General features: G+C 36.3%; 1 protein-coding gene across 1 annotated transcript in view; it reads left to right on the top strand.

Annotated features, from left to right (window-relative positions):
* The window catches only part of LOC149797686 (ATP-dependent DNA helicase DDX11-like), a 148,136-nt gene that overhangs the window by 37,126 nt on the left and 94,680 nt on the right, over window positions 1–16,330 (top strand). Inside the window, exons 11-12 of the mRNA XM_089962606.1 lie at window positions 7,532–7,638; window positions 9,551–9,646. Of these exons, the coding sequence (XP_089818732.1) occupies window positions 7,532–7,638; window positions 9,551–9,646 (203 nt within the window). The remainder of the gene's footprint in view (window positions 1–7,531; window positions 7,639–9,550; window positions 9,647–16,330) is intronic.

The following is a 16,330-nucleotide window of genomic DNA, read 5'->3' as shown; positions in this document are numbered from 1 at the left end:
ATAATCCAACCTCCAAACTGAACAGGTATAAACACTAAAAAGTGCATGACCTGCATATAAGCCTGTTTGCGTATAATCCAACCTCCAAACTGAACAGGTATAAACACTAAAAAGTGCATGACCTGCATATAAGCCTGTTTGCGTATAATCCAACCTCCAAACTGAACAGGTATAAACACTAAAAAGTGCATGACCTGCATATAAGCCTGTTTACATATAATCCAACCTCCAAACTGAACAGGTATAAACACTAAAAAGTGCATGACCTGCATATAAGCCTGTTTACATATAATCCAACCTCCAAACTGAACAGGTATAAACACTAAAAAGTGCATGACCTGCATATAAGCCAACCAATAACTCTGAGACATTTCAAGATGCATGAGGTAAGTTCTAAGTGAATTTATTTAGGCAAACTTTTATTTAAAAAGTTACATGTATACTTATCTCTATGTTGGCGTGCATGATTATTAAAAAAATGGTATAAACTTGTTTGAAAAGTATTTTATTTCATTTCCTGTCTTCATATTGTTTCTGCCTATTTAGATTTGTGAATAATTTGATCAAACGATGACAAAAATTTAGCAATCACTAGTTGCTGTAACTCTACCTCTCCCTTTTGACTCGATTATTGTTTGAATATGCATTATTGCAATAGACATTTTATATCAGTGCACCAGTAATTACGTTTTTACTTTGCTCTGAAATTTTAAGTACAGTGAACAGCAATATGGTTTGATTCAATGCTTACAATTAGGCTTCTGAACGTATTTACATATTGGCACCACTGCATGTACATTGTAGGTTTGATTACATGCTGAATTAAGTACATCCCTTGGAGTCGAATCATGGGCACCATAATATCTCCAAAACACAGTAAAGAAGTTTCAGAAATAATGCTTTGAAAATTATGCTAATACCGTAAAAGTTGAGTTGTAGTTTGTTTTGATGCAAGCAACCTTACACCACACCTGTCAACTTTCGCACTGGGAAGAAGAAAAAAATCCTATCAATTTTTGGGTCACTCCACACCTACCTCCCAAATTCATATTATCTTCCGATTTTTGCAGACAACTCCCGATTATTACATTATGTCTTCTATTTTCATTTCTTCTGAACAGGAAAGGTCCTACATTGTTCTTTTGTGTCACCTGTGAATTATTGTCGTGATGAAATAATTACTTTATTAGAAATAATTTGATTCTTCACTAAATACAATGTTTAAACATTATTCATGTAAATTAATGATTTTATTTCTTACCTCTACAGCAATATAAAAAAAAAATAAACCAGAACAAAAAAATTGTCTGTCCACATTAATTACAATCCTAAGAATGATCACTACGAATGCTGTAACTCCATATGCTATAGCGCCATTCCCACGAAAGAAACTTACATGATTGAACACCTAACAATTTTATACCATATACACCGATGTGAATTACCATCTTTAAATTAAAAGAAGGAATGAAACTATATATCACGCAACAAAGGTGTCCTCAAAAACTTATTTAGAATGCATATTTTATAGTAAACAGTACAAAATGCTTTGCGAGTTGCCAATAAGAGAATAAGGTTGGATATATGACCAAATGTATGGTACCATGAGGCTGCCTATTTAGGTACCTTTAGTTCAACAAAATTGGGAATCCTTTATTTGCCAATCAATTGATGGTTCTTGCATAACACACAATAGTGTAGTGTAGAACGTGGTTTCTTTGAATTACGATGGAGGGCCAGTCATTTTCACAAAATAGTTGCATCGATAAGGATTAACTTTTAATTGGTCTTGCTGGGTTTCTTGCTTGTTTACTTAAGACTAATCTTTAGCTATTGTGTGGTTTGATCACAGCTGACCAGAATATGAAAATAGGGCACGTCATGGGGGAAAATAGGGCGAGTCACAGAGAGAAACAGCCAGTCTTTTTGCAAGTTTCACGCACATTGGACCAGAAAGATTGATCAATATTTAGTGAAAACAATGCTTTAAGAATGCCACGAGAAACATCCCGATTTTTGGTCCCAATCTCTATATTTTTGTTCAGTCTCCCTACTTGGCTTTTGAAAAGTTCATAGGTATGCCTTACACCCTGTTTTACAAAACTACGGTTATCGTGCTAATATTATGGAATAAAAGGCAATTACCCATCAATGTACTAGTATAGTTGCCTGTCAAAATTCCCTCTTAACACAAGCCAGTTTCAAGGTTTCAGTGATCAACTGGCCTGTACTGCTGTCGCAAAACGAAAGACAAATTCGACGACTATCAACATAGGAGATGCTGAAACATCAATCTTTCCATTGTGTGGAACGTTTTGATGTTTGTTCAGCTAAAACACACAACTAAAATTGATGTTGATCTGAGTTGATCTATATGAGAATTATAGCCTTTGTTATTACCATTCTTTGTGAACATGTAAATTATGCTGGTTATGTGCCTTGTACAATTAAACGTTTGTACCTTTTTAAACATATTGCCTGAATTTGTGGGATTACTTATATAATAATAATAATGAGGATTTTGTCTAGCGCCTAATCTTTAGAAGCTCATAGCACTTTACAACATTAGACAACACCTATTAAAAAAAAACATATATAATGATATTATTACAGAAAACAAACACCATGAAATTAGAAAACAAAAAAACATGCTGTAAATATTTAAGGTAGGGAACAATTTTAGGTCTTTAAGTTTGTTCTTGCAGTCGAAATAAGTGAGTTTTAAGAGCACTCTTGAATGGGATCACTGTGTTTTTGTGTCTAAGTTCAGTGGGCAATTGATTCCATGTTGCTGGGCCCTGGTATGCCAAAGAACATTGTCCATATGACTTCGTTCTTGTAGTGGGAATAATGAGTATACGATTGTCAGAAGAGGAGTGCAAGTATCTTACTGGTGTGTATACATGGGTGAAGTCGGATAGGTATGTTGGACTGGAGTCCGTCACAGAAACATAACACAGAGAACAAATTTTGTGTTTGATTCTGAATCGAATGGATAGCCAGTGTAGGGTACAGAGCAGCGGGGAGGTGTGCTCTGATCGTGGTACTCTAAGTATGATCCAAGCAGCTGTGTTTTGAACTTTTTGAAGTTTCTGAAGTAGATATTGAGATGAACCAGACAGAATTGAGTTACAATAGTCCAGTCTTGAAAGTACTAATGAACATACAAGTGTTTTAGTGGCATCAGCTGAAACATATTTGCGAATGGAGCTGATGCGTCTCAGCTCAAGATATGCGGCTTGGAAAAGATCATGACATGTTGGTGCAGCATGAGAGTCCTGTCCAGAGTGACACCTAGGTTTCGTACTGTGTGAATTTAATGTTGGTGTTGCTCAGTGTTTCCCTTTATGCACATTTGTGCATCAGGGATGCACGCTGGAGAAAATTGACGCACACATTTTGCTGCCGTGCGTTTTTTTTGACACAAACAATTTTCATAATGTGATCAGGATTTATTTAATACCCAATGCATTGGACGATGGATGGCATCGTATTTTCTTCGAGCATAGGCATTGACTGGTTCCCTGCTTTGTTTGCTCCTTGCCTTGCACTTCTCTATTCGTATAGCAGAGTGCAATGCAGGGAACATTCGAAACAATGAACCAGACTAGCATAGGCAATGTTATGACGGAGTAGCTTCCCCTAATCTCGCGAGCTCTCACGCGATTTCCATTAAGCTTAGCAAGCCGTCATCTAGATGCTTAATCTCATTGCTTGATGCACTAGAAAGTGATCTCCAGATTAAAACGCCTTGCACTAAAAATCATTAGCGAATAAAGTGAAAGAAGCAGAACACAAAAGAGTAACTGTGGATCTAACTTTAATGAAAAATGGAGAAAATAATGCCCTTGACTGGAATACGGTATTCATACATTAGGATTACCAGTGTGACTTATGATCGCGTGATGGCGAAGACTGCAGAAGTGAATAATCCTTTCTTGACAGTGTTTTAGAATTTTAAAAAATCTGCCCTCGTTCGCCACAACATATCTGGAGAACACATTATAACCCAAGACATTCTTTCACAACAAAGAAATCAGTAAACTTGCAGAGACAAACACGTTATTTGGATTACAAAGTCAGCGGGTCATTGCAGATTTTGTTGGTTTTTAACTTTGCTGCAATAAAAGATAGATTTTAAAGTTCAAGTGTAACTTATTAGAAAGAAGATAATCATTATCCTCCTTGATATTTGGATAAATATGTTCTAGGACGAAGTACAATGAAACCGATGATAGTACACATTTTATGAAAGGCAGTAATTTGACTGCCATTTTGTTAAAAAGATTTATTTGGCTTTTTGTATTGGCATGTATATTCTGTGTTGGGCTATAATATTGCTTCATGTTGATTATAAGGAGACTGTTAAAAGAACGACTTTAAAAGAAAAATGAACTAATAAAATTATTCTTTGAATGGACAATGCATTTGTTTGTTAATTGTGCATGTTGATTTATTTGTATGTTTAGAGAGAGAGAATGTTGTGCAAGTTGCAATATCCTATTTGAAGCTGAAAAAAGTACGAGTCATATGAAAATTTGTCAGTATATTTTTGACCCCCACATTTTGTATTTGACCCCCAGTTCTAACACCAAGGTTTTATTTTTACCCTCAATTTTACACCCCTGGGGGATACACTGGTTGCTGATATTTATTGTTTGAAGTAAAGAATGACTGAGAAAGTCTTTGTGTTGTGATCAGAATGGCTTCAATTTTATCATCATTCATCTGTAGCTTGCTACATGTCATCCATGATTTCACATCAGAAATGCACCTCTCTACACCTTGGATGGTACATAGCTGCCAACCCTCACGTATTTGGCGTGAATTTCACGACTTTTTCAGCGATTTATGGATTCACGCCGCAAGCCAAAAATTCATGAATTCTCCAATTCTCAATTATTTTAAATCTTTAATTAAAAACGATTTCCCGTTAAGCACTAGTTGTGATATTCGCAGTTGCCGAAACAGTCTGGTACTGCTGGTCACGATATTAGTAGATCTACAGCCAATTAGTACAGTTGGCTCAGTAGCAAGCATTTTAGCCTATTTTAATCTATATGTATAAGAGTAGTTTTACAATTGCTTTTGAGAGAAACTGGGGCCTCCACCAACACTGATTTGAGTTACCGTTCAGCATCGCATGTAAGATCTTGAAAATGTCTTCACCACCAAGGAAAAAGAAATGTCTTGCTCAAAAATGAAGTTTAATTTGGAATATATTAAAAAATTACTCGTGCATTCTGCCATTAAACATTGATATTCATCATGCTTTTTGCACTCAGTGTGCTTCTCAGAGACTTTTTGAGGAAGAACATCAGTTGCAAAAAACACGTAGAAGTTGGGAAAATTAAGAATTCGCAGATTTCAGCTCTGGAATATTTTAAGCCATCGGCGGAAGACCTGCAAGCTACCAACGCTGATGCATTATTTGTGAGTTTTCTTGTCGAACACAATCTACCTTTATCAGCTGGAGACCATGCAAAACATTTGTTCCAACAAATGTTCCTGGACTAGAAAATCACTTCTAAATTTTCTTGTGGAAGAACCAAAAGTGCTCCAGCTCCTGTGCATTCCTCACAGCAACAGTGACAGCAAAAGAGTATTTTCCCTAGTGAGGAAAAATAGGCAGACTTTATGGCCTCCTTAGCTGCAGAAAATTTGTCAGCAATTTTAGTCACAAAGATCAACCAGCATGCAAGAAGTCTGAACTGTTTAGAAAACAAATTTATGATTAAGCTGTTGAGGAAGTTCAAGTCTGCCACAGTATCATGTCTTGATAAATAAATATTTCTGCATATATGTAATTATCTTGATATAGTGTAGAATTGACGGTCAGAGTGGATGGAGTTATTGTCATGGTATTTTTCACTAATTCATGTCCAAATTCATGACTTTTTGTCCCTATTTTCACTAATTGTGAGCCTGAAAGGTTGGCAGCTATGATGATAGCATCAGCTTCAGTTGGGTGGCTAGATTTGTATATTTGGGTGTCGTCGGCATACAATTGGTGAGACACTGGATGATGATCTATGACACTTGAGAGCGGCTGAGTGTATAGAACAAAGAGAACAGGTCCAAGACCCCTGTGGAAAACTACAACATAGATTGACTGGGCTGGAGACTGTATTCCATTTGCAGACACAATTTTTGTCCTGTTGACCAAGTAGGACTGTAAGGCTGTGTCATGAATGCCAAATACATGCTGGAGACGGTGAAGTAATATATCATGGTCTATTGTGTAAAATGCTGCAGACAAATCAAGGAGGATAAAGACTATCCAAAGCAGAGAGAATGTCATTAACTCATTAAAAATGAGCAACTCATGAGTGCATGATGAAACGGCTATTAAGGACTAGCTGAAAATGTTATCTGGAAGAATGCAATTTGGTTGAAATAATGAATAAAGCAAAATCTGCATCTAATATGTTTGGGAATAACAAAAATTTAAGTGATGCTATGCACACTTTGCACTGTGTAAGTACTTTACATTATAGTTCAGCCTGGTCTCCCAGGTAAACTCAACTGGCCTGCAAATTATGAAGTCTGTATTTACCTATAATTAATTGTGTGTTGGAGAAATCAGAAAATATGCACATGCAAAATGATAACAAAATCAATCTTGGTACTTTATGAAAGTTTAATAATTGTCGGGTCACTGAAAGTTATTTTTTTACATGCCTATGTCTTAGGACATGGAAACAATTATTGTTTCATGTCCCAAGGTTTACAGCCATTACAGTAGTCAACAAAAAGATCTAAAAACTTGAGTTTAGACATTGGCCCGCGGATAAGCCGACCCCTTCCACTTCTTTCAGGTCTTAATTTTTTCTAAATTATTCAGCTTATACATGAGTTTATACCGTAAATGGCATTTGTTTTGACCTTAAATTACAAATGTTTTGTTTTAACATTTAAAAATAAACCAGTTTGTCTTCCATTTCTAGAAATAAAAAAAAGAAATATTTGACTCTTTTGGAAATCGCCAACTGTAATACTCATAAAAACATAATATTGTGACATCATGATGGGAGTGTGAGGCCATTTGTTAGCAAGATGCTTGAGTGCTGCATTGTTATGTCATCAGAATGGAATTGTGCAAAGTAGATTTTAATTGTTCATATTAGTACAAAAATAATTCCTTAAGTCTTTATTTCAAAAGATAAATATGTTTTGATAGGCTTGCACATGTGGGGATTATATCAAATTGCAACAATGGAAATTATCTATTATCTATTAAAATATATACCTCACCTTAAGTCTGTTGTAAGTAAGTTGGAAATTGTGATAACAACTTTCAAGGAAGAGTCAGTCACGTCATGCCAGGATCAACAATTATTTAGAAGTCACAAAAGAGAATATAACTTAAAGTTCATGGTAGCTGAATTGTACTTGGTATAATTTGTTTTAAAGACAGACTAGGCAGTGAAGATATTTTATAAATTTACTTAGAAAATAGTAATTATTATTTATGCTTGATTTTCAAGGAAATGTTAATTTACAAGTTAATAATTTACTTATTTCTCTTCAGGTTCAAAGAAAATGGAACCTTCTTCCAAAAGACAGAGGTCAGCTGGAGCGGGTACCTGTCCTTTCTACAAGCAGGATAATGTACAAGCTTTTAAAGATAGAGCTCTGGTAAATGTATAATAAATAAATATAATATGTGTTCCCATTCACTTTCAAATTACCAGTTTAATGCAGCAAACATGTTGGTAATTTTTTAGGGTGCCCACTTTGGTGAAACTCAACATAGTGATCACTTTGGTGTCCATGTGTCTGTGTGCATGGCAGTACTTAAATCCATGCATCCTATAAAAAGCTTGGTCACTTTGGTACCTGTTTGTGACAAGGAGGAATACCAAGCCCCCAATGATCAATGACTTCATCAATCTGACAATGGAAATTCCCAAAAAATAGTGAATTTCCCTCATTTACTCAAACAACCATGATGGCAGTTATTTCACCCCGACCCAGAGCTACCGAACCTGCACATCTGGATCATATTAAACAAGCTCTCAGAAATAAACAGTTCTTTCAACTAGTCATGGAGATAATTGCTCAAGCAAGAAGGCTGTCTACTCTGAAAGTGTATGAAGGCAAATGGAATTTTTTTAAACACTTTTTATTACACAGGAACACATTCTACCACTACAGGCATCTATTCCTGAAATAGCTTTGTGAATTAGCTAACTTACTCCTCTGGCACTCTGACAAGAAAGAGTTAGCACCAAGCACAATCAATGGTTACTGCTCCACAATCGCTGACACCATTCATGATCATGGAAGAGAAGATATCGGACAAAACAAAGACCTAACTTACATCCTCTTTGATTATACACGGCCAAAATTTTGGCCCTGTGCTCAAAAGGAACCTATCATGGGTACTAACCTGGTTGACCAAAATACAATTTGAACCACATTCAAAGGCTCACCATTCATACAAGACGTGCTTCCTTATCACATTAGCGATGGCAGGCAGAATCAGAGAAATACATGCCCTATCAGGGGACCCGAATTACATCATGTTCTGTCAAGTCAGTTTCACTTACGACAGTGTCCTCTTTCATCGACAAGAACAGGCTTCTGTGCCACCAGACCTTTGTACTGAAACCATTGTCTACTCTGGACACTTCCACTTGTGGTCTCCTATTGGATCCAGTACAAGCCTTGAAGTGGTGTCTAAAAAAAAGACAGTGCCATTGTGTTAAGGTAGATCACATCTATTTTTACCTCTCAGACAGGATCAAGATGATACAACAGTGCAGACCCTCTCATCCTGGAGTAAGTGGATTATTCGCTCTGCATATAGCAAAATAACCCCAACTCAGAGGAACTTGTTAAGCAAAATTTTTCATCCCAAAAGGGATCAACTTGATCAGGTGGGCCCTATAGCCAGGATGCAACAGGCCACCATCCCAGGTTGTTTGACAGCTTCATAATACGCAGCTTCAAGACTTTCGCTGGATTTGCAGAAGGAACAATTTTTCCTTTGATGTCACTCCCTGACAGATGGAGTCTTCTCCTATCATGTTACCTTAAGAACCTGAGTTCTTATTTCTGGGGTAAGAGTAAGTACCTACCTCCTCCTTTTGTATATTTTCCTAAGGTATTATCATTAAGTAACATATTGAAAGAAGAAACTAATTTTTTCTAGTAAAATATGTTTCTTTATGAATATCTGCCCACATGCACCCTCCCAGTCTCCCCACAGTTACATCCATATAGAGAGTGTGCCGTACACTCCAGTAATAACTGAGATATTTCATGGGTTTTGCCATCAGTTCCTGTATCAAGGGGAGATCACTCTGCCTGACCTGCACTATGGTGGGTCAGATAACTTTTAGCTCTTTTTAGCTAAAACGTTTTATCTGGGAGGGCTTGAGTAAGGTATCATGATTAGATAAGTATTTGCAAAGAAAGTCATTTATAATTTATTTTCCCTGGTGATTGTGTTTTGTGTTTGTATTTATGGGTTGTAGTATTTGCAAAGTGCAGAACAATTCAACATGCCATGAATAAAAGTAAATCGACTGAATCCTTGTTGTAGGTTGACGTGAAAGATGTGGAACATTTGGTTCAAATGGGAAAAGAATTGAAGGCCTGTCCTTACTATGGTACCAGACTAGCCATACCAGAAGCTGAGGTAGAGTATAGTATGGTAAAACATCAGTTACTTCGTCTCATCATGACACAGTAATTTCTGTCTCATCTCTATGTGTGTGATTTGGATTTTTAATGTAGCTTTAACAGTATTTCAGTCATATTGCTATGATGTCTGCAGTGTGGCAGTTTATAGTAATGTCTAGCACTGGGGCATCATGTCCCACCCAGTGACATTATCCTGACACTAGGCCGACCAGTCCTAACACCAGCCTCTTAATGCTGAGCACCTAGTGAGGCAGCTGTTAGTACCATTTTTATAAGTCTTTGTTATGATTTGGCTGGTGTTCGAACCCATGACCTCCCACACCTATGACTGATGCTCTAACCACTAGGCCTCCATAGTGGTTGTCTCATCTGTAAATGGTGATGCATATGTATTACTTTTAAGAGGGAAGCAGAAACAGAAGTGGAAGTCTTAAGGTGTTGTGTTAAATTGCATCAAGGTCATGCATCACCTACATCAGCATTAACTGAAATTCTGGTGAAATATTACTTTGTTTCCAAAGTTTGCACACGTATATGCTAGGAGTTCCTATCTTGGCCTGTGTCGAATGATAATAAATGCCATTCACATGAGACATCAAAATCAGCAGAATTCTTGTTCCAGTAACCATGCATTCATCATTATAACAACCATTCAGTACAATAATTTCAGTATAACAGCACATACCTCCTCCAGACCAGATAGGAAGCATCCAAGGTAAGGAAGAATCTATCGATTTCCAAGTCAAAAGGTCAGAGGTCAGAATCACTGATTGAAGGAAGAAAAATGGATTCTGCATGATAAACTAAATTCTCAGCCATCAATAGCAGGCATGTGTAATTTTCATTAGGGTATGGGCAAGATAAGCAATTATTAAAGTCACATTCAATGATATACATAAGCGAATAAAACATGGTCATGGGCCGAGTCCGGCCCATTCGTTGTGGGTTCCACATGTTGACAAGCTTTGTGGACAAATTGCACATGGGCTAAGGCAGAACTCCATTGTTTTTGGCATCAAAAGGTCAAAATGCCTGGTCACATTGACTGAAAAAATAGTTACTTCAAAATAACTTGAGTTGTCCACCATGTACAGGTAGTAGTCTTTCTGCATGGCTTGTACTTAGGACGAGGTAGAACCCTATCTACTTTTTTGTCAAAAGGGTCACTGATCCAAGTCACTCACTGAAAGAAGAAAAATGTTTTCTTTACAATAACTCGAGTTCTTCACTATCAACAGTTACCAGACTTTGTGGCTTGCACTTGGGATTAGGACCCAGTAGATGTTGGGGTCAAAAGGTGAAAAGTCATAGTCACTGAGTGAAAGGAGAAATATGATTTCTGTTCAGTAAGTTAGCTGTATATCACAGACGACAACTGACCTTTGATGATGGCTTGCATATGCAGTAAAGAAGAAATCTTGATTTCGAGTCAAAATGTCAGAGCTCAAGGTCACTTTGGCTAAGAAGGAAAATTATTTTTGTATAATAACCTTGGTTTTAGCCGACAAACCTTGATCAAAGCTTGTGTTTAGCTTGCAGTTAAGAAAATGAGATTACTTTTGGGGTCCAAAGATCATATCATGGTTATAACTCAAAGAAAGTGGGTTTTGCTGAATATATATGTTCTAGAAGAAGTTCCTTGTACATACTTTGTGGATGGCATAGCGTTAAAAAGCAACCTACATACATGCCAACCCAATGGGAGATGTAAGCGTAATCTAAGTTGCTGAATGATCATAAAGTCAAGTCAACAAATTCTATGTTAGCAATATGATGTGTTCAACCTGAGTGCTGTGTTAATCACTTTTATATTTTTAAAAAAAAAACAAATCTTGTAAGCGCATCCAATTTGTCCATTTTCTTATCGATGTGGTTTAAAGTTCTGAAAGATCCATCTAACATTTCTTATTCATTTAACATCTATGAGTCACATTGATAAGGCCTGTTTGGCTTAACATCTTATGCCATAGTTGAAGTATGCTAATTATTTTCAAATTGAAGAAACTCGTCTGTTTTCTTGAAAAAAAATTCATATTCAGTGGTATAAATACAACATAATGACAGAAAAGTACATGCAGGTCACGGCTCTGCTGGCCTAAGAGATTTGAGCGTCTGCCTTAGATGCATGAGATCGTGGGATTGAATCCAAGCCTAGTCATACCAAAGGCTTATAAATATGGTACTAACAGCTGCCTTGCTTGGTGCTCAGCATTAAAAGGTAGTGTTAGGACTGGTTGACCTGGTGTCAGGATAATGTAACTGGGTGGGATATGATGCTACAAGTCTGCTGCATGATGCCCTAGTGCTTGACATCACTATAAACTGCCACACTGCAGTTGTTAAAGCTACATTAAAAATATAAATCTCACACACTCGCATGCACAGACACATGCAGGTCTGTGATGGACAAGAATACTCTTGTCCTGTTTTTATGATGCAGCTTTCTATTCTAGTTTACTCACATATTTATATGACCTGTGAAATTAAAGAGATGATAATACAAATGAAAACACATTTTTTGTTACCTTGTTGATGTATTGATAAACAAATACAAGTGAATGTAAGATAAGATAATTGTGTTAAAATTAGCATAATGATAACACCAAAGCATAATATGAACCAGTAGATTCTTGGTTCTGGAGATCAGAGGTCATGGTTGTAGTAAGTCTGATAAGAAATTAGTAGTCTCTGCACAGTAACTATAATTTAGCAATGTATGCCTTGACCAAATGTCCAGGTCACTGAGAGTCACTGGTCAGAGTGAATCATACCCTTCTTTTTACATGTAGGGCTGTTAAACATGTGACTTATATATGCTATGCAGTACTTGTTTGTTTGGGTTACTGTTCTGTTTTACTTGGAGCAGGATTTGTGTATGACAGAATATTGTGAAAGGAACTAGTCTAAATTTTTGTTGGACTGCTATGAGACCTTGCTCATTTTATGGTTATCATCATCAGATGTGCTTAATAACAAGTCACTGCTTGCGAAATATTTGAGTGTTTTTGTCCTTTTTGTCATGCAGCAGAATGCAGTACAAGACATTATTATATGCTCTTTCTTTTCCCCGTTAACTTTACATTGTCAGAATTGTTCAGTATTCCCCGATACTGAACACGTGCGACAATACACATATAGCATTCACGTGAATAAAGGAACTACTTTCTATTGTAAACAAACAATGGACGCAGACGCCAGCACTTCTGATTTGTAAACAAATCATATACACTCGCGTAAGAGGCTCTTTACGTTGTGGTTGTTTAAATTTGTTTCTGAATGAACTAAAACATGTTTCATGGACTGCAAAAAACCCATCTGTTTTGGCACATTCCGCATTGATACAATGTTACGGATTTAGGCTAGCTACATTATATAAAAGACGGAAGATTAGGTCCTTACAAATAACATACAAGTGACAGGGCATATACTGTCTTCCTTATCTGGTGATAAGAATGTCAAAATAAAATATACTTACAGTTTTACGTTTTGAATTTCCTCAAAATGTTTTTTCTTAATTCTGCAAATCCAAATTATGAGCCATGTCATAGGTTTTCAATTGGATTACACATTTCGAAATTGTGCTGTAATTTCGATGATAAGTGCAATTGCATCCTCCTTACCGCAGTCAGAATGAAATGAGCATTAAATTCCATAGCGTCTTTTTGATAATTGCAATTGAAAGACTTCATATTTTTCCCACTTTATGATTTCAAACATTCAATGACAGAAACACATTTGCAGACATAAACACGCTTCTCCCACACCACTTCAATCCGATGTATTTCAGGTATAATTTGTACAGATGAATCCAGTCCAAAATTACAAAATTTCGTCGATTCGAAACAAAATACCAAAATATATTCATTCCAGATCAAATGGAAAAGTTGTTGCAATGCGCATTCATTCACAATATGACTGCAAATTTCAATTTTAACTAGACACGCCATTTTCTTTCGAAAGTTATGTCAAGTGCGCGACTAAGTTCAAATTTATCTGGGCGGAATTATGTGCGCATTAATAATGATGCCATTGTGTAATGACAAATCTGCGCTCGTGTATTTAGTTATGAATATGGCATTCATTCATTTAGATTGTTTCTTGTAGTGTATTTTGTTTATATAATTAAACCTTAGGTAGAATAAAAAAATGAGCATATATTAGAAAGGTTACTGCATTTGTATGGGAAAATATGAACTCGTTTTGTCGGAAGGATATACTGCACTCACAAGTTCGTGCAGTATTCCATCCCAAAACTCGTTCGTATTTTCCCATACAGATGCAGTAACCTATAAGTATATTATGAATGCAACTCGTCTTGTATTTTAAATGAATTTCTGTGACTATAGTCAGCTAATGTTCAGAATTTTAGCAAATCATTGAGCTTCTGAAATTTTTTATGTGTTTATTGTTATCCAATTTCTTTCGATCATGCAAATCCTCACCCCCCCCCCAAGATTTAAGATTTTCCGCAAGATTTTTAATCCTATGCGGGCAAAATCATGCAAAAAATAAGAATTGTGCGTATTTTTGTGTTGAGAATGCGTTTTATTTTATTATTTATATTTTTTGCTGTAAAATTCCCGGTTGTCACTCTTGCCGAATGTGTTGTACTTGTATAGTTGTAAATACGTCACGTATTTCTTTGTGTCATGTGCTCAGTTCTGATTGGTTAATAACAAAGGTCAGATGAGCACATTTGATACAGAGGCTGGCTTGGGGGGGACAGCATGTTAAATAGCTAAAACAGTTAAAACTCTGGCACTTTGTCATTATTTTAGCAGTAACACTTTTAACAAGTCAGGGTGCAGAAGTTTCTGTCAGTAGGCACAATGACAGTGAATAAACACTTCCTCAGGCTAATCCCATATTGGATGATGCTAGTGATGATGTGCTTAAAAGATGGCAGCGATGCAACTGAGCGTCCACCTAACGCCAAGAAAAAAAGTACTCTTTCAATTCAGACTGGAAACAAAATCGACCATGGCTGGAAATGAATGAAAAAAATTAGATGCTTTGCAGATGGTGTGTAAAAACTGGCCAAAAAAATTCTTTCACACTTGGAAATGCTAATTTTAGGACAGCAACCCTTGAGAGCCATTTTGAATTACCAGCTCACAAACAGGCGATTCAGCATTTGGAACTAAGTGAAAATCTTAAAACTACATGCATGACAGCTATCAGCAAGAAATCTGAATCAATTATTCATGCTATGTCAATTGCCTATTACTTGGAAAAGGAGAATATTGCTTCTCTAAAATATGGCTCACTGTTGGATTTTGTTGACTTTCTGGGTATTGGTGTTGGCAACATGACAGTAGGAGGAAAAGCAACATATTCATCAAGGGCTTCTGTAGAGGAATTTCAGGTAAGTTCTGTCATGGAATAAGGCAAGCAAATAATTCGGTTTTGCATTTAACGATGACAATGTATATTTGACTTTGTCAACGCATACAGCGTTAACTAGAGTGGCTTGTTTTTATTACCTTGATTTATAGTTACTGAATGAGTACATCACATTGTAGGTCCCTCGTAGCATGATGCCTATGTTTTTCTCAACATGCACTGTTACTTTACCCTTGGGTTGTGAACGTCTTGTTTTTTTTTGATGTAGTATAAATAGTAAGGTTTCACTACAAGCGGTACATCATCGCTTGGATCTTGTCACAGAGTGTTGGTTTGGAACCACAAAACTACAGCCATAGGGATAAGTGACAACTGTCAAAATAATTTTGATTCCCTTGTACATTTACGCTTTTCAGTGTGTTCGTGACATACTTATTTTATTATCATAAATTTGATAAAGCTTCAATAGATAAAATAACCACGTTTAACAGACAATTCACTGTTAGAATTTATTATTTTTCACGTGTAGAACTCGGAGCAGAAAGTCACACGTAGAGTGCGGGTTTAATGTATTTTTGTTTGTATAAACCATTAGGGACATTGATATAATGTAATGCACTATAGGCATTTGTTGAGTGGATATTTATTCATCTCATATATGTATATTTGAGTATTTTGTGTGATAGCGTATTTCGTATTATACGCTGCCAGTTTCATCTATTTGTAGCTGAAACTGGTGGAGGGTGTGTGTAGGTAAACCAGGCTGGATCTGGTGGGAGGTGTTGTTGCACCAGACTGAAACTGGTTAGAGGTGTTGTTGCGCCAGACTGAAACTGGTGGAGAGTAGTTGAGCCAGATTGAAACTGGTGGAGAGTGTAGTTGAGCCAGACTGAAACTGTGGGAGGATGAAGTTCATCCAGTATGAATCTGGCAAGTTGAGCCAAAGTGGAACTGTGATATTTTGTTGTTTTTTTTTCATTCAAAGTGTGAAGTTGAACCAGAGTGCACCTGCATGGGTCAGAACTATGATATTGTTTTGTTTCATTTCATATAGCATATTGGTTATATGAACTGTCGTCATCATTATCATTGGTAATTTCAGCACTGTGTCATCATCATTCAATCCTCATCATTATCATTAGATAGATAGATAGATATATATATATATATATATATATATATATATATATATATATATATATATATATATTTCTTTCTTTTGTGAATGTGTGTAGGGTGTGTGCAAGAGTTGGGTATTGCATAGATTGTTTTATTGTTTTGTGCCATCATCTTATCGTACAATACACAAGTCTCGTCATTCACACACATTGTGTTT

Source organism: Sinohyriopsis cumingii, chromosome 6 (genome assembly GCF_028554795.1).
Source record: "Sinohyriopsis cumingii isolate HCF-2022 chromosome 6, ASM2855479v2, whole genome shotgun sequence".
Taxonomy (NCBI): Eukaryota; Metazoa; Mollusca; class Bivalvia; order Unionida; family Unionidae; genus Sinohyriopsis; species Sinohyriopsis cumingii.
The sequence above is the reverse complement of the archived record's forward strand: the minus strand, read 5'-3'. Positions and strand labels throughout refer to the sequence as shown.